The 25061-nt window shown below is 42.3% G+C and overlaps 1 protein-coding gene across 9 annotated transcripts in view; it reads left to right on the top strand.

Annotated features, from left to right (window-relative positions):
• JARID2 (jumonji and AT-rich interaction domain containing 2) overlaps positions 1 to 25061 on the top strand; it is a 255994-nt gene that overhangs the window by 103120 nt on the left and 127813 nt on the right. For 8 of the 9 annotated variants that reach the window (XM_070585077.1, XM_070585082.1, XM_070585075.1 and 5 more), the window contains one exon: positions 13084 to 13219. The exons of the other annotated variant lie outside the window; for it this stretch is intronic. In XM_070585077.1, the coding sequence (XP_070441178.1) occupies positions 13084 to 13219 (136 nt within the window). The remainder of the gene's footprint in view (positions 1 to 13083; positions 13220 to 25061) is intronic. 9 annotated transcript variants of the gene reach the window in all.

Consider the following 25061-nt stretch of genomic DNA (forward strand, 5'->3'; position numbering starts at 1 on the left):
AGACCAGGGAGAGTCAGGTTGCCAGTAAAAAGTTTGCATTAGATCTGGCAATTATAATGTTTTCTATGGCACTGAGAATAGCTTTCATGGAAAGACAAGGTGGGAGTCACATCCATTGCAAGGCTGGCATACACCTGTGGTTCTCGGAGGGCAATCCCCAGACCAGCAGCGATAGCACCACCTGGGAGACAGCCTGGGGGTGGGGCCCCACAGTCTGGGGTTTTTCAAGCCCTTGGTTGGTTGGTTGTCATGGATACTCAAGTAGGCAACACTCCCTTAGGTCGTTTGTTTTGCACGTGAGGAAACAGAATTTCAGAACTGGAATCCAGGTCTCTTTTACCTTGAGGCCACTGTTCTGTTTACACCTTCCAACTGTTTATAAGTGTTCGCCCTCATGAAATGTTTTTGAATGCCTACTGTGTGCTAGACTCAACTTTATGTATTGGAAACGCAAACGTGAATAAGTCACTCGTTAGGTACCGAGGAATCAGACTAGTGTAGTTGTGATCTCTCTCAGCGCCTCAGGTTCGTCATTTAGAAATGTGTGTGTGATAATACTTCATAGGTAAGTTGTAAAACATAGAGGAGAATGTGCACAAGAAACAAGTAGTATGTCGCCTGCCACACAATGGTCTACATTTATCATTAGTGGGTAGTGCTATTTGGAGGGAAAACAGACATTAAAATTGTTTCTGGAGACCCAAACCTGTAATGACAGGGTACAAACCAGTCCCAGGGTGGTCCTTAACTCTGGGGAGGACTGGAGGGTACAAGAAAAAGGGGTAAGGCATATCAGAACAAACATTGGTGTAGTGTCAGTTTGTCTTAAATTCAAGGGCAGGGTTTATTTGTATCTTTTACTATAATTAGAACATTTTCATAAAATGACCAAAAATAAACCTAATGGTTTCTAATGTGGCATGACCAGAGAACCAGTCCCCTAGGAATGTGTGTACACTTATGCTTATTTCCTGGTTGTGGGGGTTACTGCAGTTGAGCCCAAAAAGCCAGCAAGTCAGCTTATTGATCCAGCTCGTAAAATGACTCCAGCAGTGTTCTAGGGCCTGAGGGACAGAAACTGCCCTAACCCTTTGCCTTGGCTCACAGGCCCATGACCTTGACTGGCCCTAGCAGGAGGCGGGCAGCAATCGGTCTCAGCGGTTTGGGTTACTCTGTTAGTGCTGCGAGCCTGCCTGGTGGAGGACCAGCTTTTGTCTGGTCTTAATCCTGGAGGATTTATTTTGTAGGGGATTCCTTAGAAAATGATTTGAAGGCATACTAAAGCAGTGAGTATCTTCAGGGCTTACTTAGAAACTGAAGAATCTTATATTCATCTTCAGAATTTCACATACATTTCCAGCAAAACTGAAAGGCCAGATGTAGCAGAGAGGACTGGAACCACTTTCCTGAGAGTTGCATGGGTGTACACGTGTAATTCAAATAGTTCTTACCTACTTGAGACTCTGATTTTCTTGTGCAAGATATTCTCATATTTCAGAATTTTCCTAGTAAGCTGAATAGAGCATAAAGTTACATGTTTTGGAGACTCTCAGGGACGTAGTGCAATGCAAGTAACACAGTCAGTTGAAACCCTATGCAATAAATGCAAATGTATGTTCTAGAACAGTGCTGTCCGAGAGAACTTGCTGTGATGACGGAAACATTCTATAACTGTATTGCCCATTTTGGGAGATATGGCTATTGAGTACTTGAAATGTATTCAGTAAGACTGAAGGAAGTTAATTTTAATTAAGTTAATTGTAAATAGCTGCATGTGGCTAGTGGCTACTCTGTTGGCTAGTGCAGCTTAGGATATGCCATTTGGGGGATTTTTTGGGGTGTTCTTATTAACAAAAGGGCTTTGATGATTGAAAGATCCAAATCAGTTAGAATTCTTTTGGGAACCTGCTTGTTAATAATCTATTCCCAAATGAAGTTGTTCTTTTGTCACATGTTGGCCTTGTTGATACTGAATTATCCTTCATTGTGATTGGTTCTTCCAAGATGTGGGCCAAGTAGCTATTTGTAACCTGATTTAATTTTTTCTCCCTTTTCCCTCCACTGAAGGTAGATCATCAATCCAGATTTCTGCTGGATTCTTAAGAGATAATCCTGCTAGAGATCTTGGGTCTTTTTTGATTATGTTGAAACAACAAACTGTCAGACGAAGAGCTGCAGAAGCATCGAACGCTGTGTTGCGTGGCCCTGGCTGCTGTTCCCTGACTGCACCGTTTAACCATGAACGTGCGGATGTCACAGCCCATGCTGCTGCTGCCTTGACAACGGCGATGTCTGACAGGCTCAGACGCAAAAGAGCTGACTTGGCAGCTGCCCAGCAGATTTTTATAAAGGCTCAGTTGGTGGCCGGAGATTCAGGCTGTCAGAGTTGTGTTATGCAATAAATCGTTTTCAGCAGAAGTTCTTAATCCAATTTCAGCTGTAGCTTTTTTTTTTTAATAGGCAGTAATCAAAGATAAGTACACATTATTTAATGGGAGTTTGGAAGAAGTAAAACTCTCCTTGCATAAGCATTTTCAGACCGTTTACTTTATCCTGGGAAGCAGGTCTGTTTGAGGAAATCTGCTGCTTGAAGTGCTTTATAAAAGCACTTTTTAATTTAAAATCAGGGCGAGGGAACATCATTTACAAGTTCAGTAAGTCTGGCTTCCTGGCCACTTACCTTATTTCTTGGTGTGAATATTCCCCCTGCTTTCTCTTTGATGTTTGAGTATTGACAGTTGAACTGTTGTATGGAATTAAGGAAAGAAGAATTAGTATCGAGGGGATTGGAGAAAGTGAGTTCATTTCTAACGGAGAAATAGTAGTTTGTTAAAAGGGAAGAAACAATAGTTTTAGCGTAAGTCTACCTGGTACCTCTCTCACATTTTTCTTCAATATTCTCTCTCTTGTTTTGGCTCTGTAAATCCTTGTTTACACTGAATTCGTGCCAAGAATCAACATCCCCAACAAATTTTTTTGATGCTTTCATTGTTCTCTTCTCAAACTGTTGCTGGAGGAGCTGGCATTGTAGACAGCAACAAATTGTATTAAGTAGGATGATTTAACAGTAGGTATATGTGGAACTTGTTCTTCTGAAAATAAGAGGCATCCATGTAGAGGTTTCCAGTCATTTTTCCTTGAAAGGAGGAAAGGGCTGTCAATTCTTTCTCCTCACCTCCCGTGTGGGCCCAGTCTCAAATTTTGCTTTCTTATTGGTCAGCTCTGTGCACCTGTCAGTCAAATCCACTGTCCTCCTCCTACGATGTGGCATTTCCTGGTAATCTAATTTAGGGTAAGGTTGAGCAGTGGAATTGGGCGTTGCACTTCATTTTCTTTTTAAAAGGGGTGGAAAGTCACAAATCCCTCCACGCCCAGAGCCTTGATATGGTGTACAGAAATAGAATATATGCACATGGTGCTATGGGTAACTCATCCTGTGGCTCCTGTAATCCAAACACATAATCATTTGTCTTAGCACTTGTGTAAGTTTTAACAAGAGCAGTTTCATGTTAGGAGAAGGTCTTTCTAACTGTGAACCTGAATGTTCTCTTCCCTCCCAACCCCCACGCCAGCAGCTGCTTGTATTACTTACAAGAGGCTGTGAGGAGCATTTGACTTGCTGTGCCCCTGCCTTTGGAAGCAGGAGTGTTTCCTGCGGAATGTAATGCCATCTGTAGCTGTGCCTGTCCCTGTCCCCCACCCATCCCTCCTTATAAGCAGACTGACACTTAAAATATTAGTGGGAGGTTCTGGATTTCAATTTAAAACACAGGTGTGTATTACACTTCAATCCTGGTATATCTTGGTTATTGGCTTTTTATTTGGTGATGTGGTTAAAAATAGTCTCTCTGCTGTGGTAGACATTTTTTTTTTATGGATTCAGATTTGCTGGAAGTGACCTAGTGCAATTGGTTGACCTACGTCCCAGTTTCCACCAGTTGTCCCTGCATCATTAACAGTGCCCTTGGTTGATACATTACTTAGTCATTTTACCTGTGATGCGCGAGTCTCTTATAAAGTTTGCTCACAAGTGATAGGAAATTAACCACCTTCCGTTGGGCCCAATATCATTTTTAAATAGTTGTAATTGTTAGAAAGAAATTTTTTATTGAATTGTTTAGACATGTGCTTCCCTCTAACCCATACTTTTTCAATCTTTTTTTCCTTCTCGTAAATCAAGATGACCTGAATTTGAAACCATAATAAAAACCGAGACTTGGACAAATTGCGTAAGGATGCTTTGAGAGATGACCTTAGAATTGATATTCTTTCTGTTACACAGGGTGGTCATAGAGGCCAGTAAGAGAATAGTCATCCCTCTCCCCTCTCCTCCCCTCTCCCCTTCTCTTTCCTAGTCTCTGGCTAGAGCTGCTGCTCATGAAGTGTTTCGTTTTTTCATACAACATTTATGTTTGCCTCTTGAAATTAGTAATTTCAATTTTCCTTTTATTTAGGAGTCAGTGCGAGTTACACATTTTTGATATTTTTCTCTTTATTAACAAATTTCTGAGTTTTGAAATTTCGATTCCCAGTCTGGCACCGCCATATAGTGGCCTGTCCGACTGGCTACCTGATTGTGTGCACCAGCTCCTTTTTCTCTCCAGCTGTATGACCTTTGGGCAAGGCACTGAAACTCATCTCTAAAAAAATAACTAAGAGTTTCATGATTACTTCCTTTCCCACACATTTTAAACTAAAGGGAGAAAGCAGTGGTGTGGCCCTTGTGTTAAGGGGAGGCTGAGCAGAGAGAATCATGAACTTTAATTGCATGTAAGTGCTGAGGCCAATAGCATAGTCAGCAGCCAGCAGACATCTGCTGTCTTTATTGTTATTATCGCTTTTTATATTCTCCCCTTATGACTCCAAGAGTATTGTCTTCTGCCTAGCACCTGTTTTGCAAGCTTGACTGACCTGGATGTCTCTGTTTTTTTGCTCTAAGGTATTTTAGCCCTCTGAAGAGTCTTTGAAGGCCCTTCTTGGTGAAGAGCTGGCTATCACTGGAGAGCAAAGCCTGTGACTGAGTGGAGGGATGACTTTACTGTATCAGTGATCCGATCAGTATTAAGACAGTATGTTAGAAGACCTCTTGGTGTAGTTATAGTTTGTCATTATCAGTAACCTTGTGTGTTAAACTGGATCATGGAGAGACAATTTGAATGGTCACCGAATTTATTATTTATGTTGGGATGCCTAATTCCAGGCTTTATTTAAACTAACCTTGATTTTAATTTACACCATCCAGTGTAGGTTGGGGTAGGTACTCAAATACATTGAAAACAATCACAGTTTAAGTTATTCATGCTTTATGCCCACAACTCCATCCCTTTACCATGAGGATGTGTGGGTAGATAGAAGGCATGGCAACCCGCACCCAACAGATCCTATACCTTCTTTTCTGTCTTGTAAAATAAACCTGGTTAAGGAGCACAACTTGGTTCATATTATGATGTACACGTGGCTTTCTGTTAGCGACTTGTGTTGGTTTTGTTTGTTTGTTTTTTGCCTTAGTTGTGAGGAGAGCATCACAGAGAAAGAATTCTACAGCTGTGAGCTGTGATTTTCATTGGGTTGGGGCCTTCCTTTGGGATTTATTTCATTGTAATGAAAAAAATTTACTCCTTCCCCCTGCCCCCAAGAAACAAATAAAATCACCCTGGAGGTATAGTTAACTGCAAGCCTAGTGAGATCCTACCGTGTAATGTGGCTGCTAAAATTTATCCTAACTTCTGGATTTGTGCATGGAAATAGAAATGGTCTTATTGCATATGTTGGTCCTGTTGTGGAGTATTATTCATATGTTGGAATGTGTGTTTGATTCTGGGTGACTCATTTTAGAGAGAATTTGTCCCACATTGGGTAATTGGAGGATGAAGGTTTGAGAGACCATGTCATATAAGGAATGATTTAAGAAACTAGCATTACTTAGTGTCTTTCTTTTTTGTTGATTTCACCTGTGCTATTTGATCACTTATTTTAGCTCATTGAAGAGAAGTCAAAGAGATTTCTCAGGGTATGTTAATAGACAGACTTCTTAATTCTTGCAGTAGGAATGGCAATAGTAGATGGATGTTAGAAGTATTAATCTTGGGATTTTAGGTCGCCTTTACCTTTGCCTGTATTCTGAGGGAAATTAGAAAGTGATATGAAATGGCCATGGTATGGGGAGCCAGTGTGTATAGCAGAGCTTCTGAAACTTTGATGTGTGTGGGAATCACTTGGAGATCTTCTTAAAGTGCAGATGCTGATTCAGTAGGTTTGGGGTGGGACCCAAGAGTCAACATTTGTAAGAAGATGCCAAGTGGTTAAGGCATGGTGGTCTTTGGACCACATTTGGAGTTGCGAGGATATGGAAGGAGATGTGGTATAAGGCTGTTTAATCTCTAACCTGGACTGTGAACTTTGGAGAATTGTTGGAGGCTGCTGTCTGCTACAAGGAGTATAGTGTATTCTTGTGCTTACTTTCTCTGCATCTTTTTCTTCCATATCTTAGAAAACTTGGTGCAGCTAGAGGTGATGTTTTGCTTTTCTTCCTTTTCTGTAAGTGTTCAAGCTTCATTCCTGACCCGTTGTCATTTTTGTTAAGAAATTTGGTTATTTTTAAGGATGGCAAACATTTTGCAAAGGAAGAGAAAACCCTGTCACCTTTACTTTTAGAGGCCTTGTTAGTCAATCTTCCATTTGCCAAAGAAGTGATTTTTAGCAGTTAATAGCAAAGTGAATCTAGATCTATATGATGGGTTTCTCTTTCTTTTCTCTGTTTTTTTCCCCTCCTGTCAGCTGATCCAAATACTTGTATTTATGTCACCGTTTGCAAAGCTTTTGTTTTGGGGTTGGGGACACACAAGGAAGAGATTGGGGGATGGGAATCAAGAAAGATGTTGCATTTTCTGGGAGCTTGTATCATTTTTCCCCAAGTTTTGATGGGCTCTTAACCTAGGTCTTACCAAAACTCAAGATGGCAATAGCTGTTTTCCGATCTTTAATGCAGTTCATAAGAACTGACATACACTCTGGGAAAATGATTTTGTATCAGAGTAAACCTGCTGGACTCCTGTCTCAATGGCTCCAACTCTTCTTGTATTCTCCTTTATTAAGCTGACCCGTAAACCAGAATGGACAGAGTACTTGGTTTGTGGACCATTCTGGAGGAAGCCGAGAATGGATCTCTCTGTTCAGTGCCTCCTTCAAATCCTGAATGATGCCATCTGAGATGAGGGAGAACCACATGCCCTAGAGTGCTCTGGGAAGGTCAGAAGCGGGTAAATGTGGAGTTTCCAACACTGAGGCATGAGTGCGATATCAGTTGATTCGAAAATAGTAATTTGGGAATGAATAATTGAATATAGATAACGGAGGGGAGACTATAATGAGAATACTAGGAGATCCTGCTTGTGTAAATGTGATGAGGATGGTAGGGAAAGGAACAATGAGAACCTGAAAGAGGTATTTTGTGAAAGAATTGGTTAGTATTTAGTTGAAGGTAAGGGACTGTGGCAGGGTTATTAGGGTTTGAGCCCTATAAGACCATGTGGACTTTCAGACAGGCACTGTGTTTTTTCCCAGGGAGCTGGGTGGTTGTGGAAGGGGTGGTGCAGCCACTGTGTAGGGATGTCTCTAGTACCTCAACGAGCTTACTGCTGAGAGTGAGAGGCGAAGCCTGGCCCTTTTGGATTAGTCACTGTGGGGCGTGTTTTATGGGGGTGGCAGTGATTTAAGTCAAGAAAGTGGCACAGATTTCAGCCACTTCACTTAAAACATCCTAGGTGTTGGTAAGAGTAGGCACTGGTGGGCCAAGTTTGGGTAAAAGTATGTGAGAGGTGTGAGATTGAGTTTTTACTGTTTCCAGAAATACTTATTGAGGTCTTACTCTATCAGGCATGTTTTAGGTGCTAGGCTAACAGTGGCGAACAGGGGAAATAGCTTCTGGACCCCATGCAGACATTGTTTAAAGGCTGATTAAGTAAGACAGCTATTGAAAAGGGGTAATAAAAGGGAAGGCCTGGACTTAGAGGTCATATAAACTCTTAGAGAGAGAGAGGAGGTGTTTGCATTTTCAGTTGCCTGCCTTCTAATGATAGAGTTATATCTGGGCTGTCTGCTAGAGCACTGGGTCCTTGAGCTGTTCTGACAGCGATAAGGCCACAGCAGAGCCATTGTTAGACTTGAAGTACCTTATTTATGGCCTTCCATGACACCAGATGTGGATAGCCCTGTGTTGCCTCCTGGTTGCATGCCGGCAACCTTTGCTTTCTGCATCTAGCATTCTGCTAGGGAGGGGTGTAAGCTTAGTGTTGGGTGAATCATCATGACTCTAGCTGCGAAAGGCAGGTCAATTTTTAATTTCTGAATTATTTCCTACCTCTTGTAATTTTGGAAACAGAACAGAGCCATGTTATTACCTACTAGTTTTGTGTCTTGCATCAACATTGAGGCAGGTGTCAAGTCTTGACCAGTACTCTAGATTATAAAAGAACACTTGTCTTAAAAAATAAAAAAAGTTGCCCTTTTTTTTTTTTTTTAGTGTCTAGAATTTGAAACACCGTAATCTGTGTCATGGATTTGGTTGTTCTGTAAAAGTACTTTATGAGTGTAATGAAGCTGCTTGTGTGAGTAAGTAAACCTTGAATGCGTCTTCCTTTCCAGGAGTTTTTCATCTCACATGGTTTATGTTTTAATTAGACATTAGTTGTGGGGGTGTAATTCTCTCATGGCGACTTAAGTCAGAATGAAGGCACCATACGGAACAGGATGCAGTAAATCATCACAGGAGTTTTACATCGAAAGCTATTTTGGGGGTTTATAATTTATATTCTGCATATATGTAGAAAATGATAGTTTAGGGGGCCAGCCCCATGGCCACTCCGCTTTGGTGGCCCGGGGTTTCGCCAGTTCGGATCCTGGGCATGGACATGGCCCTGCTCATTGGGCCATGCTGGGACAGTGTCCCACATACCACAACTGGAAGGACCCACAAGTGAAAATCCACAACTATGTACCGGGGAGTTTTGGGGAGAAAAAGGAAAAATAAAATCTTTAAAAAAAAAAAGAAAATGGTAGTTTATGGTCACATCACTGTTTGTTGCAGAGATGCAAGTGATGAGAATAGGAACCTGGTCGTGATGAAGAGAATTCTGCTAGACAACCTATATTGCATAGACTGTGGATGCTGAAAAGGTGGATTTCAGCCTAATGAGTATTAACTCTTCCTAAAGTTAAGACTGTCATTCAGTTGCAACAAATAAGCTAGGGGAGCTTTCATGCAAACTCAAGGGAGTTGCTATAAGAGTAAATTCAACTACATTGTGCTTTTCATATGTTGTGTAGCTAACTTGTCTGCCTTTTACTCAGGCTGGTTATTTGGGCTCCTCAAATGGGTCTGGTCAAAGTACTTCATTTTTCCCTTTTTTTTTTTTGAGGAAGATTAGCCCTGAGCTAACGTCAGCTGCTAATCCTCCTCTTTTTGCTGAGGAAGACTGGGCATGAGCTAACAACCAAGTCCATCTGCCTCTACTTTATATGTGGGACGCTTACCACAGCATGGCTTGCCAAGCGGTGTCGTGTCTGCACCCGGGATCCGAACCGGGGAACCCTGGGCCGCTGAAGCGGAACATGTGCACTTAACCGCTGTGCCGCTGGGCGGCCCCATTTTTCCGATTTTTAACTGTGTAGTTGGAAGGTCTCTATTGACTCGTTAAGAAATTGTCTGTGTTCCTCCTGTCAGGTTGAGGCAGAGTTTGCTGGCTTCTTTGAGCCTTGTTTGAACCTTGACCACCACCCTGGTCTGTAGATGTCTTGGCTCTCTCAGGAGAGCAACCAGGAAGACAGGATGTGTCATCTTCCTCCAGAGGTAACGGAAATCTCACTTGGCAGGTCTACAGGAGCAAAGGATGCAGAGAGGAAGGTGGAAATCCTAGCTCTCTCCTTTCCCAGGGCTTCTCTTCCCCTTATTATAGAAGATAGAGAATTACTCTCATTCTAGGAAATCCTGGAAGCTTAACAAGAGTGCAGCTTAAGTTATTTAGGGCTTAGAGTCTCTATGTGGTTGGATTTCTAAGATGTCGTTTGTGTTTATGCAGAGTTTAGGAATTTACGCTGGAAAAGACCTCAGATCATCTAGTCCCCTCATCGAGTCTCATGGAGGTTTTGTGTAACCCATTAGTGGCAGGGAGTGAAAACCTATTCTGTTGGACATCCAGTACAACAGCAGCAGTCCGACTCTGAGGTATTCAGCCTCCGGTTTGAACAAAAGAAACCTGAATATCCAAAATCTGCTTTTCCCTAAAGTATTAATGATTTCCTTATTCTTGTAAGGCCCAGAATATCTGAGAAGCTCAAATACTTCCATCTCTAAATTGAACTCTCTTATAAAATGCTTTAAGTCTTGAAGTAGGTGTGTGAATGTGAAGACGTCTTTGATTAGCAAACAGTAGACAGATTCACAGAAGAGAACCTTCCTTAGCCATGTGCATCAACACTTTAAACCTTAAAAACCTGACACAGTTACCTCAGTTTAGTCATCAGCATCAACCATCTCCATCTTCACAGACTTGGCTCATGTTCTCTCGGTTCCCTGCTGGTGTCCCCCCAACCCACCCAGCCCCCCAGTGCTTCTTCAGTTGTAATCTTGCTTTATATCTACTACTGGTATTGCTGGAATGATTTCTGTGCTGGCTGCTAGTTCTTTGGTTTCTCCCACCCCCACCCTCCCAGCCCGGCCTTCCTTTTGTTCTTTCCTCTCTCAGGAACTTGCATTGGATCTAATACAACAGACATAAGGGAGCCACACTTTTTTTTTTTTTAATTGAGTTCATGATAGGTTACAATCTTGTGAAATTTCAGTTGTACATTAATGTTTGTGGTTCATGTTGTAGGTGCACCACTTCGCCCTTTGTGCCCACCCCCCACCCCACCTTTCCCCTGGTAGCCACTAATCTGTCCTCTTTGTCCACTTTTTTTAATTCCTCATATGAGTGGAGTCGTACAGAGATTATCCTTCTCTAACTGGCTTATTTCACTTAACATAATTCCCTCAAGGTCCATCCATGTTATTGCAAATGGAATGATTTTGTCGTTTTATAGCTGAGTAGTATTCCATTGTATATATATACCACGTCTTTATCCATTCACCTGTTGATGGGCACTTAGGTTGCTTCCATGTCTTGGCTGTTGTAAATAATGCTGCAATAAACATTGGGGTGCACAGGACTTTTGGGATTGCTGACTTCAGGCTCTTTGGATAAATACCCAGTAGTGGGATGGCTGGATCGTATGGTAGTTCTATTTTTAATTTTTTGAGGAATCTCCATACTGTTTTCCATAGTGGCTGCACCAGTTTGCATTCCCACCAGCAGTGTATGAGGGTTCCTTTTTCTCCACAACCTCTCCAACATTTGTTGCTATTAGTTATAGATATTTTTGTCATTCTAACGGGTGTAAGGTGATATCTTAGTGTAGTTTTGATTTGCATTTCCCTGATGATCAGTGATGATGAGCAGCTTTTCACGTGCCTATTGGCCATCCGTGTATCTTCTTTGGAGAAATGTCTGTTCATGTCTCCAGCCTATTTTTTGATCGGGTTGTTTGATTTTTTGTTGTTGAGTCGTGAGAGTTCTTTAGGTATTATGGATATTAAGCCTTTGTCAGATATATGACTTGCAAATATTTTTTCCCAGTTAGTGGGTTGCTTTTTTGTTTCAATCCTGTTTTCATTTGCCTTGAAGAAGCTCTTTAGTCTGATGAAGTCCCATTTGTTTATTCTTTCTATTGTTTCCCTTCTCTGAGAAGACATGGTGTCCGAAAAGATCCTTTTAATACTGATGTCAAAGAGTGTACTGCCTACGTTTTCTTCCAGAAGCCTTCTGGTTTCAGGTCTCACCTTTAGGTCTTTGATCCATTTTGAGTTTATTTTGGCGAATGGTGAAAAAGAATGGTCAATTTTCATTCTTTTACATGTGGCTTTCCAGTTTTCCCAGCACCATTTGTTGAAAAGACTTTCTTTTCTCCATTGTATGTCCTCAGCTCCTTTGTCAAAGATAAGCTGTCCACAGATGTGTGGTTTTGTTTCTGGGCGTTCAATTCTGTTCCATTGATCTGTGCACCTGTTTTTGTACTAGTACCATGCTGTTTTGATTACTGTAGCTTTGTAGTATGTTTTGAAGTCAGGGATTGTGATGCCTCCAGCTTTGTTCTTGTTTCTCAGGATTGCTTTAGCAATTCAGGGTCTTTTGTTGCCCCATATGAATTTTAGGATTCTTTGTTCTAATTCTGTAAAGAATGTCATTGGATTCTGATTGGGATAGCGTTGAATCTGTGGATTGCTTTAGGTAGAACGGACATTTTACCTATGTTTATTCTTCCAATCCATGTACGTGGAATGTCCTTCCATCAAGGGAGCCACACTTTTAAATTAGACCTTCAAGACCTATTATTAACCTGTGTGTATTTCTTCTTGTTTAAAAAAAATCGTGCCCTTCCCCCACTTCATCAAGATCTGTTACCCTTTTCTACAGTGGTCTCTCTCTTCTCTCTCATTCTGACTCATTTCCTTAAGAGGCCACTGCAGATCCAATTTCATTTTCTGACTGAATTGTAAATTCCTTGAAGGCAGCACCAACCCCCAATGACAACGATAACAGTTTCCAAGGAGCGCAGCATCTATTTTGTAAGGCAGTATACATTCTGGCATCACTCTTCACTTCATAAGACTTCAGTATAATGGTTCTTTACACCTCTGGTTGTAGGTGTAAAAACTCCTTTTTCTAAGCTTCGCCAGGAATATAAAACCTCATGATTACCGGTTAATGAAAGTATTTGGGTGTGAGTATGTAATAAAGGAACTGAGATGGTCGTGTCTTCCAGTCCCTTCTACAGCCTGTGGGGTAGTTTTTTGCCTGAGGTCTCTCCAGATGTTGGAAGGGCCAGTACTGTCCCTTTACCACATGATGGGATTTTGATCTCCAGTACTGGCTCTCAGTCACACAATACTTCTTTGGAATTTAAAAAAAAAATTTGTTCTGGCCCTTGATGTTTGGGTGCTTTCTTTTAAGTAACCCCCTTTCTCCCCTTTCTTTCTTGTTTCTTCAGGATGACAGTGATGGGATTCCATGGTCAGAAGAAAGGGTGGTACGTAAAGTTCTTTATTTGTCTCTGAAGGAGTTCAAGAATGCCCAGAAGAGGCAGCATGGCGAAGGCATTGCTGGGAGTCTGAAAACAGTGAATGGTGAGTTGACTATTTGGTTGGATTTGGATGATGTCTCAGGCATGGCTTCATTTTTGAGTTGGATGTGTTTTTGGCGGCTTGTGCTTCTCAGGCTAAGCCTCTAATGGCAATTATTCTGGACATCTGATTGGGTTTATAGATTGATTTTGTGTGTGTGGTCCTTTATACGCTGCACAATATAATTGGCAAGGTTCCTTAGTCCGTTTTTTACAGACACGATCCGGGCTGCGATGTGATTTCTGCTAGGTCCTGGGTTGAAATATGGAGCCTGTCTTAGAGAGTTTGCTGTGGATATCTTTCTACCCAAGTATGACGGCAGAAGCCTTTGGTCTTGCTGAAATTTGGAGACTTTGGTTCTTATCCCCTGTTTGTATAGAAAGTAGTCTAAATCTACTGTCTACCTACTGTCCTTCCTACTCTGTGGCTCAGCAGCTTCCTAAGTACCTGTTTCCTTCCTTGTTGATCACCCTGGGCAGGTTGCTACATGGCAGCAGGTGTACAGTGGCATAGAATTCCTCTGCATCCATAAGTGGTCTTCCTGGGTCTGGTTATTAAATGAATCTTTGAAGCCGGGAAGGAAACTTGCTCCTCTCTGAGTTTATTCTCATGTCTCTTTTTAACAGGGTTAGTATGATTCAGATGAAATCATCCAATGAAAACCATTTCAGGACAAGCATTTGGTTATAGTTATTGCATTTCAGGGGATGTGGCTGTGGTGACATTCCAAGTATCGCTTGTACTTATTAATCTCTTAGAATTATAGATAAATGTGAATGAATTGACCATGTTCTGGTTTGTACTTGCTTAGAGCAATGAGTCGAGGAAGAGGAGTTTCTGCCACTTTTAGAGTCTTGCTCTGGTCATGGGGTTAAAGTCATCACACATGGGCACTTGGTAGCTTGCCAGAGTGCAGAGTCACAGGCCCATTCAGTGCTTCCACTTTCTTTCCAGTCTACTCAGTTGCAGGTGAGTTGTCTGGTAGCCTCTTGTTGGAACTAGTGTTTACAGACAGACAGGACCTGTTGCTGCTCTGTTTCTGTGGGGCCATGGCAGGGTTTTCTGAGCTGACCTCCCTGAACTCCACCTGGATTTGCCATACCACCACCTAAGTTCTGTCACCCTCTCCTTCTAGTATGGTGTGACTGGAAACCGGAACCCCCTGATATCTGAACCAACATGTAGAGTCTTTCTGAATTTCTTTCACAATCTCAGAAGCAAAATAAGTAGTGAAATCTGTTGCCACAAGTATATAATTTGGTCCCCTATATGCTCATGAGTTTCTAACAGGTAGAGACCCCATTCGTTCCTTGGCTGCCTGTGATACAGTAAACTCTAAGCCCTGTGTTTATCAGAGAGCATTTGATGTGGTAGTTCTTGTTGTCATTGCTTCACGTTGAATACAGTGTTTTGCTTGATGATGAGTTTTTTTGGGAGGATGGTGACTGGGGAGAATATCATTGAAACCTGGAGTTAAAGTGGACCATGGCTGCTGTGGGGTTCAGAGTTTACTGTGTGATAAGGGATGCTCTCATTCTGCTATTCAGGAGTGGTAACGCCTTACTGCTTTTGGAATCTCTTAACAATTAAAAAACAACTCAACTGGGAATAATCAGCTTTTAGGATAAGAAGTTAGCCAGGCATCCAGGATTGAATAAAGATTGAATTTGGGTAAAACAAGTCATTCAAGAAGCAAGTAGCACTGCCAGCTCTTGTTTTTATTGACGTAGTCAAGGGTTTTGATGATAACTGAGAAAGGAATTCTGACAAAATTTGGCAAAGACATTTGTATCGGGATCGTTGAAGACTTCAGGTAATTCCTGTACCACCTTCATAAAGAAAAGGTAGTTTTTGTTGTGGTAGTTTGGCTTTCACCCTGATGAAGACTGAATTGTCTCTCTCTCTTTTTTGAAGTCCTGAGACTCCAAGGCTTCTTTTGGTTGTGAAATTGCTGTGAGTGTGCATTTTTCTGATTCCTGTTTGCTGTTTGTGCAGGCAACATGCCAAGGCCACCTTTTTGTTATTCCATATTTTGGATTTCAATAGTATTTCTAAGTAAACACATCTTCTTGTTTCAAAACTTAAGTGTGTCTTAAGAAAAAATTTTTTTAAAGGCTGAGAACACATTAAACAAAGTGTGCTTTCTTGTTTGGGGGCTACCGGAAAGCCCAAGAAACCAGTCGTTACCATGGGAATAACCCCTTTGCTGTAGGTCCCAGAATCTCAGCAGTGCTCTCCTGGGGGTTGTGACCTAGAGAAAGCTGAAATAGCGGGGAGCATCCAAGACTCTTTTGGCTGATGAGGTTGGGAGTTGGGGTAATGGCAAGCAGTGTCATCTTTGATGTGCATGCATATGCGGGTGTATGTGTGCATCACTTGAGTTTGAAGGCTTTATAGTAGATCATCATTCATATACTCTCCAATAGAATGATCTTGTCTTAAGCTGTATGTCACAGCACACTATCTTGGTGTTCTTCCTTGGGTGGCAAGTGAAGATAGATGAGCAAAGGGAGTAGGGGAGAGCTGTTTCAATAGTCATGCAAGGTACATATTTTTCTTTTAATTTGATTAGTTGTTAGTTCCTCAACTCTTTGAGGTTCCCTTTCAAAAGTCGAAATAATTCTACTGATCCAGTTTTACTTGTGACAAATTTGTCTAGTGGTAAGGTTTTGATACTGTCCAGTACGGAGCCCTCACTGGGAGGTGGGCTCTGAAACTGTATGGGGCAAGGGTGAGAGCATGTGCCTGTAGTGATGAGATGGTGGTGCAGGGGGACTTCTGTCTCGTGCCGTACCTTTCATGCTTTGTAGTTTGGGGACCTTGGGTAGTGACATACCTTTGAGACCTCTAGAGTTTTCATTTGTTAGCTGAATAAAGCATCCTTGTGGGGCTTTGTAGTGTTATATGTGTTAGTGACTTTCCTAAGGTCACACATCTGTTTATTATACAGTAGCAGAATCAGAATTACCTCTCAAGTCTGTAACTTTGAATCCAGTACTTACTTTAGAGCACAGCCTGGATGAAAATTATACTATGTCTTTGAAACAGTGGTATTGAATTCAACATGTTTTGTTTTCTTCCCTATAGCTTTTTGACAAAGATGTTTCTGGGTTTTTGGCCCTGCTAGAGTTTCCTGGGAAAATTCAGTTTGAAAATAATGTTATGCATTAACATTAGAATGGGGTCGATATAATTTTTTTATCTAATTTGAAAACTTATTGACATGACTTCTGCTAAATCGTTGGCGTGCTAGGATGATGAGCAAGCAGCCTCTTGCCCTTAGCTTTTGTCGGAGAGGGGGTTGAGTGTCTGTTAAAACTGTCAAAACAGTGGCAGCTTGTATCTGAGCTGCTGAGCTCAGCTGCCCTGTTTCTGCAGGTCTGGGATAGTAGTAATAACCCAAACAGACAGAAGATAGTAGAGAGACCTCATATTTTATGTCATAAAATCCATGTTTGCCATCAATCTTGCTTTCGCGGTTCTAAAGTGACAAGGAATGAATTTCTTTTGTCCTACTAGAGGTGGAGAATGTGAGTCTTGTCCAGCCTTGTGGATTTGCCTGTGTAGGAATTGAAGCCATCACTGCAGCTTGTTGGTTATAGCCAGGCTTAGTGGGGAGGCGGTGCTAAGATTTTTGCTGATTGTGAGCCTTCTGTCTACTTCCTGCTGTAGATAATGCCACTTTTTCTGGCTGTAATAAATTGACAAAAGCTTAGGAAAGGGCTGGCAGAGGCTGAAGGCTCGGCCACTCTTTGAGGGCCCTTGGCCCGCTGGGGCTGAAATTAGGGACATTTAAATAATAACATGCTACACAAATAATGAGTACACATAATTACATAGTAAGAGAGGGGAGCTATTAGCTGTATTTGAATTTCATTTGCTTCCTATAAATGTCATCTGAGATCCAGCAAGCCCTCTGGCCAGCTACAGAGTCTTGACTAGATTTAAGGGAACCTGCATCCTTTTTCTTAGAATCTTACAGTAGTTGTGATAGCTAACCCATATTGAGTGCTTAGTATTTGCCAGTTATTGTTCTAGCATTTAATCTTCAGAACCAGCCATTTTATAGATGAGGAAGTGATTCGCCAGAGTCGATTAGCAGTTTGCCTACATAAGTAGTACCTGGCAGAGCCAGGATGTAATCCCTGGCTTTCTGCATCAGAGCTCCGTGCTTTTAACCACCACTTAGATAAATAGAAGTAATTGCGGAACCCTCCATGTAGATAGGATTCTAAAAATAAGAATTTGTAGGAGGACTTTTTTTCTAGTAGCAATTTCCTTTGAAGGAGATACGTGAAATCTTTCATTGGGAAAGAGATCTCAGAAGAGGGGAGAGTCGAAAGTGTTTATTAATGTGTTCAGGTTTCTAGGCTTCATTAGAGCTCATAATTGAATGGGTAGTCAGAGGAAATAAAAATATTGTACTCCTTCGGATTGGTTCCCCTCTTTACTTCAGTCACAGGCATGCAAATGCACTCATCATTTCCTTCCATTTCCTTACCTAGCGATAGAGGTGCTGTTGTCGAACCAGCAGGTTGGAAATCACAGGAGGGCGACCAGTCATCTCATTGTGGTGGTGAGAGAGGGCAGTAGCCTTTCTGGCAGCAGCTGGTAGCCAGGGACCAAAGTTGGAAGTGCAGATGCACGACCCCTGTCCCCGTCCTTGTTTCGAAGGAGTAGAATTTTGGACTCCCTTCAAAATCCTTTTTGCAGATTCCTGATGTTTGTGGAGTGAAATATTGGTCCAACTGCTGCAAATTCATTGTTCACAGCATAAAACATTGACTTGAGTCAAAATCAAAAAAGTCAAGGCGCCTTGTGTGGTGCCTGGAAGTTTATTTATGGAGGTCTATACTTGAAATGGAGGTTGTGGTTGAATGGTTGCCTTGCCTCAGCCTGAAGCTTTCAGGTCTGGCTCTTCTAAAGATGGCCCCTACTTCAACAAAAATGACCATTTCTTTCTTCCGGAGAAAGTGGCTTTCCCTTACGCTTTCCTCCACTTGAGCTGCTGGGGTGTAAGTGCAGTGGCCTCTGTAAGCTGCAGGGAGCACCATCTCAGGCTGCTCTCCTGGCAACTGCTGCAGGCTGGGTAGTTTGTTAAGTTTACTCGAACACTGCAATCACTGAGACTTTTCTTCCCTGTCTCCCCTGATGTATCAGACAACACTCCACGTGAAAGAAAGCTGGGTGAAATGGGAATAAACACACTTTGTTGAAAACCGCTTAAGTCCATTCTTTGTTGAAAACAAAGCTAGGTGTATGTAGGAAGAAGGTAGAGTTGAGAAGGCTTGATTTCTTTCTCTCTAGCTTTCTTGTGGTCAGTCTCTTTATGACCTAAGTAATGCAGCTGGGCCATTTCTGGATAGAGCTTCCATCTGATCAATACTTGATAGAGTCTTTAGTATGTAGGAGGTATTGTGAGAATAAAACTGAACTCAAGTGGCTTATGTTGGAGCAGTCAGAATGCCTTATTTCACCCCATCTAAGATGCCCTTGAGAGATGCACCATTATTTTATGTATTAATAAGAAAGGGAAAAAATATTTCCAATTACAAGTGTAAGCCATCATAATTTGTAAGATGCTTTCTAACTTTAGATATGCATGTTTTAACATGAGAAATGTGAGTGTGACCCACAATCAGTGAAGCATAGAATAGTCCTGAAGGAGCAAAGCTGTAAAAATGAGAGATGTGTGACTTTGTGTTTGGTCTTGTGTGAGAAGCTAGCAGGGAGGTAGATGATGCAAAAGGCCCAGTGCCTAGCTACCAGGAAAAGCCTAGCTAAAGAAGTTGCATCCTGATGAGCCTTGAGTGCTGTGGGACTTGGTGAGCGAGGGCTGGGGATCGGATCAGGGTGGTGTTGGGGGCAGGGGTGAGGACCAGGAAATAGATATTTGACAGGAGTGTTGTTCTCAGAGTCCAGCTGCAATGGCAGGTTTCTGTGGCCAGCCTCCTTATGCTGCTCTGGCACCAAGGAAGTGGTGAGTATAACTGCAGCCCTCTTGGCCACAGAATTATGGATTGCTAGAGCAGGAAGGGACCTTTAGAGGTATATAGGTCAGACTCACATTTTACAGATGAGGAATTTTGAGCCTGGATGATGAGCTTAACTGGAAGGAATGGATCATGCTGAAGACTGATTGGAACCAGAAATCCAATTTAAGTGACAGTGAGGCGCCACACTTCCCAGTAGGCATGGCTGCCTGCAAGGATTTCATGGAGAGTTAAAAATGGAGGTGCCCGTGGAGGTTAATGTGTTTCATGCTCCTCTTTCCCGTCTCTTTGTGCTTGAGGCCTGCTCCCCCTCCAGTTCTCTCAGCCTGCCTCTGTCAATTCTGTAAGCTCTAGGTTGTTTCCCTGATTACATCACTGATGTCATGAAATCTTGGAGCTCTTCAGCAAGAAGGGCATACAACACAGGTAGTGTCATCCAGGAGAGTGTGTCTGTGGCTAGGGTAGACGTGGGGTATGTGTGTGATCTCTGAACTTGAGACTGCCCTGCAGTGTTTTCCTGCTTGTCACAGTTGTTAGAGGTGCAGATAGCCAGAGGATGGGAATCCACTGTGGTCTGGGATAGTTTTTAAAGCTGTTCTACCTATAAGGATCTTTCTGTCTTCAGTCAGTCTCTCCCTCTGTGCACCAGATCTCTTTCTCTCCTCTCTACAAGGACATTACTCTGGAAATTGTCCTTCCTTTCTTCATGATTGTTTACTTCTTTACTAGATCCTTCCCATCCGTAAAGAAAACATGTTGTAATTTCTCCCTTAGTAAACTCTCTCCATTGATCTCCTCCTGCTCCTCATTTCTCTTACTGGTTAGCAGAATTCCTTGAAAGAAAACGTCTAACCAGTTTGTTTCCCCTTACTGTTTATATTCATGTTAATATCCTCTCTCTCTACCTCATTCCTTTTTGAACCCACAGTCAGGCTACAAACCCAGGCTAATAATGACCGTGGTTGTCAAATCCAGTTTTCAGTCAGTGAGGCCGTAGTTGCCATTCATCAGCATTTGACGTGATTGAATCTCTCCTGACCCCACTTGCCTGCTTGCCTTGTGCACTTGGATTTCTTGGTAGGCCTCATGAACTTGAGCTGTCCCAAAGCCAGCTTTCTCTCTCCACTCTTTCCTGCTCTTGCCCTGCCTGTCTTCCCATTGCTAATAAATGCCAGTTCCATTCTTCTAGTTGCTTTGGCCAAAGCCTTGGAGTTATTTTGGTCTCTTTTTTCTCCAGCCTTTGCATTCTCTCCTTTAGCAAAACCTCCTTATTCTAAACTCAGAATATCTTCTGAATCTGAATTTGCGCCACTACCACTGATCTGTAACCTCTGGTTTGGGCTGGGACTCTTAATGCTCTCTCAGCTTCTGCCTGTTTACACCTTCAGGCCAAACCATTCCTTGATAAATGCCAATTAGCACATATTCTGCCTCTGCAGTGTCTCCCCATCTCTCTCGGCATGAAAGTTAAACATCCTTCCCCTGGCCACTAGATGTGGTCCCCAGTCTCATCTTCCTCTCCCCCTAGCCTCTGTCCCCCAAGTCTAGCCTTCGTACTGTTCCAAATACCCAGAATACCCTTCCCCCAGAATTTTTGCATTTGCTGCTGCTTCTGTTTCGAACTCTCTCCCTTTAGATATACCTATGTGACTTGATCCTTTTCTATTTTAGGCTCTGGTTCAAATGAGCCTTTACTGGAGAGTCCTTTCTTGAGCATCTTATTAAAAATCGTGCCTTTGTCTACTACCCTTTTAGCTCCTTCCCTTGTAATATTTGTCTGCATAGCATTTCTCACTGCCCGACATTGTGTTACTGTTTTTATGATAAGCTCTCTCCCCACAGTATATTGTAAGTTCCATTTGAGAGAAGCTTTGTCCTTGTTGACTGCTGCTGTATGCACAATTCCTGGGTGCTCTGAAGCTTGTGCTGTGTGAAACAGTGTGCAGGCAGGTCACCTGCACACTGGCCCAGTTCCCGCTCCCCCTCCCCAGCAGCCCTCTGCCATGCTCTTGCCGTCTCCTCCCTGTTCAGTGGTCTGAGAGTGTTCTGCCTCTACCTCTCACTCCAGATTCCATCTCGGGAATGCACACTCTAACACTCTAGCCCCAGCTCACAGCCCGTGCTATTTTCCCTGTCCCCAAAGTGCATGTTTATTCATAATGGTGATAGATTTAGAAGTCTCGCCATAAAGATTCTTGGAATTGGGTCACCCTTGTATCCTTTCCTAGCCACGTTTGTTGAATGTGTATTTAGGTACAAGATACATTGCTTGGTAGTTTCAGTTAAAATTGAGCTTTTAAGAAAAAAATGTTACCACTTTCAATTCTTATACCATTATGATAATCATACTATTACCGTCATCATTTTGTCGGTTTGTTTAGTGGGTCTCCGATCTTAAGCAGCTTGCACAAGGCTATATACCTTAAGAAGTAGTCAAGTCAGGCTTTGAACCCAGGCTTCTGACTCCAGATCTTGCTTTTTTTTAAAATTGAGGAAAACTTTACACTACGTGAAATTACATTATCTGGAGTGTACGATTCGAAGAGTTTACAAGCGCACATAGACCAGTTTGACCAATGCTCCAGTGTAGATAGAGGACTTTTCCATCATCCTAGAGAAGTTTCTCCTGCCTCTTCCAATTCATTTGACTAATCTTTAAACTATGTACTCAGTTTGGGGTTTGTCTACATGGCTGTCTCTGTTTTTAGAAACTTTTATGATTTTACACGGGTTTATGGTGTTCCTTGGAATTTTCCAGATGCCTGAGAGTGTCTGTTGAGACTTGAAAGTTGCCTCAAAGCCAGAGGCCCTTGTGCAGCTCTTGGAGCCCCCTAGCTTAGGTAGGCATAAACCAGGCTTGAATAAGAACCCCACAATTGGACGTTCTCGTGAATGAGATTCAGCATCTTGCAGTGACGTTCGCGGAATGTCAGATGCTCTGTCTTAAACTGGCATTACAGTTGGGGTTCTGAGCTGTTGTAGAAGTTGAGACCAAATGGGCTTTTGAACAGTTTTAGTTCTCATCCTCCTCAGTGTCACTTTTTTCCTCCTCTTGTGGCACTGTTGTTAGTTTGTGAATGTTAAGAAATCTTAACCTTAATGTTGTAATTCAAGAAATTTTTGAACTGGGGTCCCAAACCCGGCTTTCCCCCGAAGGCAAGCCAAGGAGTCATCCATAGGTCATGTTCTTTCTCTGCCAATAGTGTGGTTTCAGTTAGATTAATTCTTGTGAGGAGTCCATGGTCTTCCTAATGGAGGATGCAGAAACATGGTGGCAGCAGCATGATAAGACTGCTAATCATTGTTTATTTTCTTGTGGCTTTGGTGAAAGTCTGTATTTTAGTCAGCTTGCGTTGCCATAAGAGACTAGCATAGACTGGGTGGTTTAAACAGCAGAAATTTATTTCTCATAGTTCTGGAGTCTGGGAGTGCAAGATGCAGGGTGCGAGCCAGTGCAGTTTTGCTGAGGGATTGCTTCCTGGCTGTGTCCCCATGTGGCTGAGAGAAGGAGAGAGAGTGTACACTGATGTCTCTTCCTTTTCTTGTAAATAAGGACACTAGCCCTATCTGATTAAGCCCCTCCCTTATAACCTCGTGTAACATTTATCACCGCTGCACAAGCTGTCTCTAAAAAATAGTCACATCAGGTATTAGGGCTTCATTCAGCAAAGGAATTTTAGTGGGGCACATTCAGTCCATAACAGTCTAGTACTCTATAGGGCTTTGAGATGGTGACAAGTTTATTTCATTTTAATTTTAGGTTAAGTTAATTTCCATATTACTCTGTAACATATTTCCTTTTGTGCTTATGTGATACTAGAGCAATTTCCTGCTATGTCAGGAAATCCTAAGAGCTGTTTGACTTTAGAGAAGTTATTGTTCCTCTCAATTGGATGGACTTAAACTTGGATTTTGATTTATTGAGTGCCTGCTTTTGTGAGCCTGTCTGGGTTAACCTAAGTCCCTTACTTCAGTGGGGATTGAAATATGGTTCATGTGCAAGGGGAGCCCTTAGAAAGGGAACACTGGGACTTTCAAACGCGCTAAGGGTTTGGGAGGTGAATGGCAGTTGAGATTGCCCTGGGAGGACGTTTCTATTGTCGATTTGGGAAAAATCGTGGAAGTATTTGAGGTTGAGGGAATCCTATTTGTTATATACTAATTCATCTTATTGCCTGAATATTATACTGTAAATGTAATTAAGGGCAGTGCTTTCCAACCATTTTTACTTGGCAACATGTATAGAAAAGAGGACCCTGTGGGTCACCAGATAAGGCTGCACTCAGCCAGAGGTGACTTGCTCAGGCATGAAATTTATCTGTGTTCACTCTTGTTAATGATAGTGTCACCCACCTCCTACTTGGAGGAAGACTTCATGTGTTTGCTCAGTCTGACCCATTGCATGATGCGGGTTCTGCCATGTGTATTTATGGAGCTTTAATTACTATCATATTTACCGCAATGGAATAGTGCAGTTCTGCTTTGCTTGTGGATTTCTTAGATCCCATTTCCCCCAAATTTAGAGGGTCTTTTACTTAGCTCTTAGAAATAACCTGTTATTACTTGAACCACATTAATTGTTTAGAGTCCTGTGTGGTATAGTTTTAAAGCCAGAAGAGTGATAACTAGATATGTTTTGGGCAAATTATCCTGCGGTCCATAAATCCCTTAATTTACAATTCGTTACTTAATCTCACCTGCTGCCAAAATCTCATATATCCTTTTGGCTTTCTCTATAGGCTTAGGTCCCCAAATTAATTTTCTCATAATATATTTTCAAAAGATCATAAAATAGTACAGGTCTCTGATTCGAGGAGGTTTGGGGACAATGAGGGAAACATGAGCTATTTTATAACCTTAGACCTGCCTGTCAAGGAGAGGAGTCAACAGTGTCAGCCCAGACTGTCAATCAGGCTGTCCCTGTGTTGTGCCAAGGAGAGCTTTAGGGCTCCTCATGCCCGATGTCTTGGGACACAGTTCCTCCTTTCTCTGCACTGTTCCCTGACCTGTCACTGGTGTAGTTGACTCACTCACACTTGGGATCTAAGGATTCAGCTCTTTCTGCATACAAGCCCTCTTCCTGTGTGACCTGCCCCACCATTGTTTTCTGGGTTATTCCTTAATTGGGTCCACATTTCCCTTTGGCAGGTAGGTAGGTGTCCTGGTCATGCTTGGCACTGGGTCTTGATGACAAGGAAAGCCATCTGGGCCTGAGACTCCCAGGCCAGTTTCTGGTGCTGTCTGAAGTGGCAGTTTCCTTCCAATTTTCCATTGTTCTAAACAAGTTATGTTGCCTTCTGATGCATGAAGGCAACTCAAGGTCTCTCCACTTTGGAAACCTTTAACTCTGTTATTTCTGACACTCTCCTTCCTTCTGATATGATTGAGGTATTCATGAAGGGATCCATGGTTTTAAGTCCATCTTTTTGAAAGTTGCATCTCACCTTCTAGACTATCCTCTTCAGCCATGATGAGGGGAGGTGACATGCCAGTAGAAATATTCTGCATTTATCATTTTGGCGTGCAGGAGGCCTGGTAATGTCTAGAGGGATCTATGTTGCAAATTGCCCAGCCTGTACCCTAGTGGCTTTACCCTGTCCTCACTTAGCAGTTTACCCAACTTCACATTACTAGTGTTATTTGAAAAGGGCCTTTCCAGTTTACTCAGTTGGAAAGTGTTACAGAGTTTTAAAGGGTGAGCTGGAAGGCTCTCAGCTGGCACTTTGTGAATCCCTCAGAGGAAAATATTGGCAAACTCTCCACTCTCTGCCTGAACTCTTCTTATAAATCGAGAAGCCAAGAGTTCCAAAGCCGTCACACAGGGCCAGGTTGAACTGTGAGGGCGAAGGGGG

Source organism: Equus przewalskii, chromosome 19 (genome assembly GCF_037783145.1).
Source record: "Equus przewalskii isolate Varuska chromosome 19, EquPr2, whole genome shotgun sequence".
NCBI classification, from domain to species: domain Eukaryota; kingdom Metazoa; phylum Chordata; class Mammalia; order Perissodactyla; family Equidae; genus Equus; species Equus przewalskii.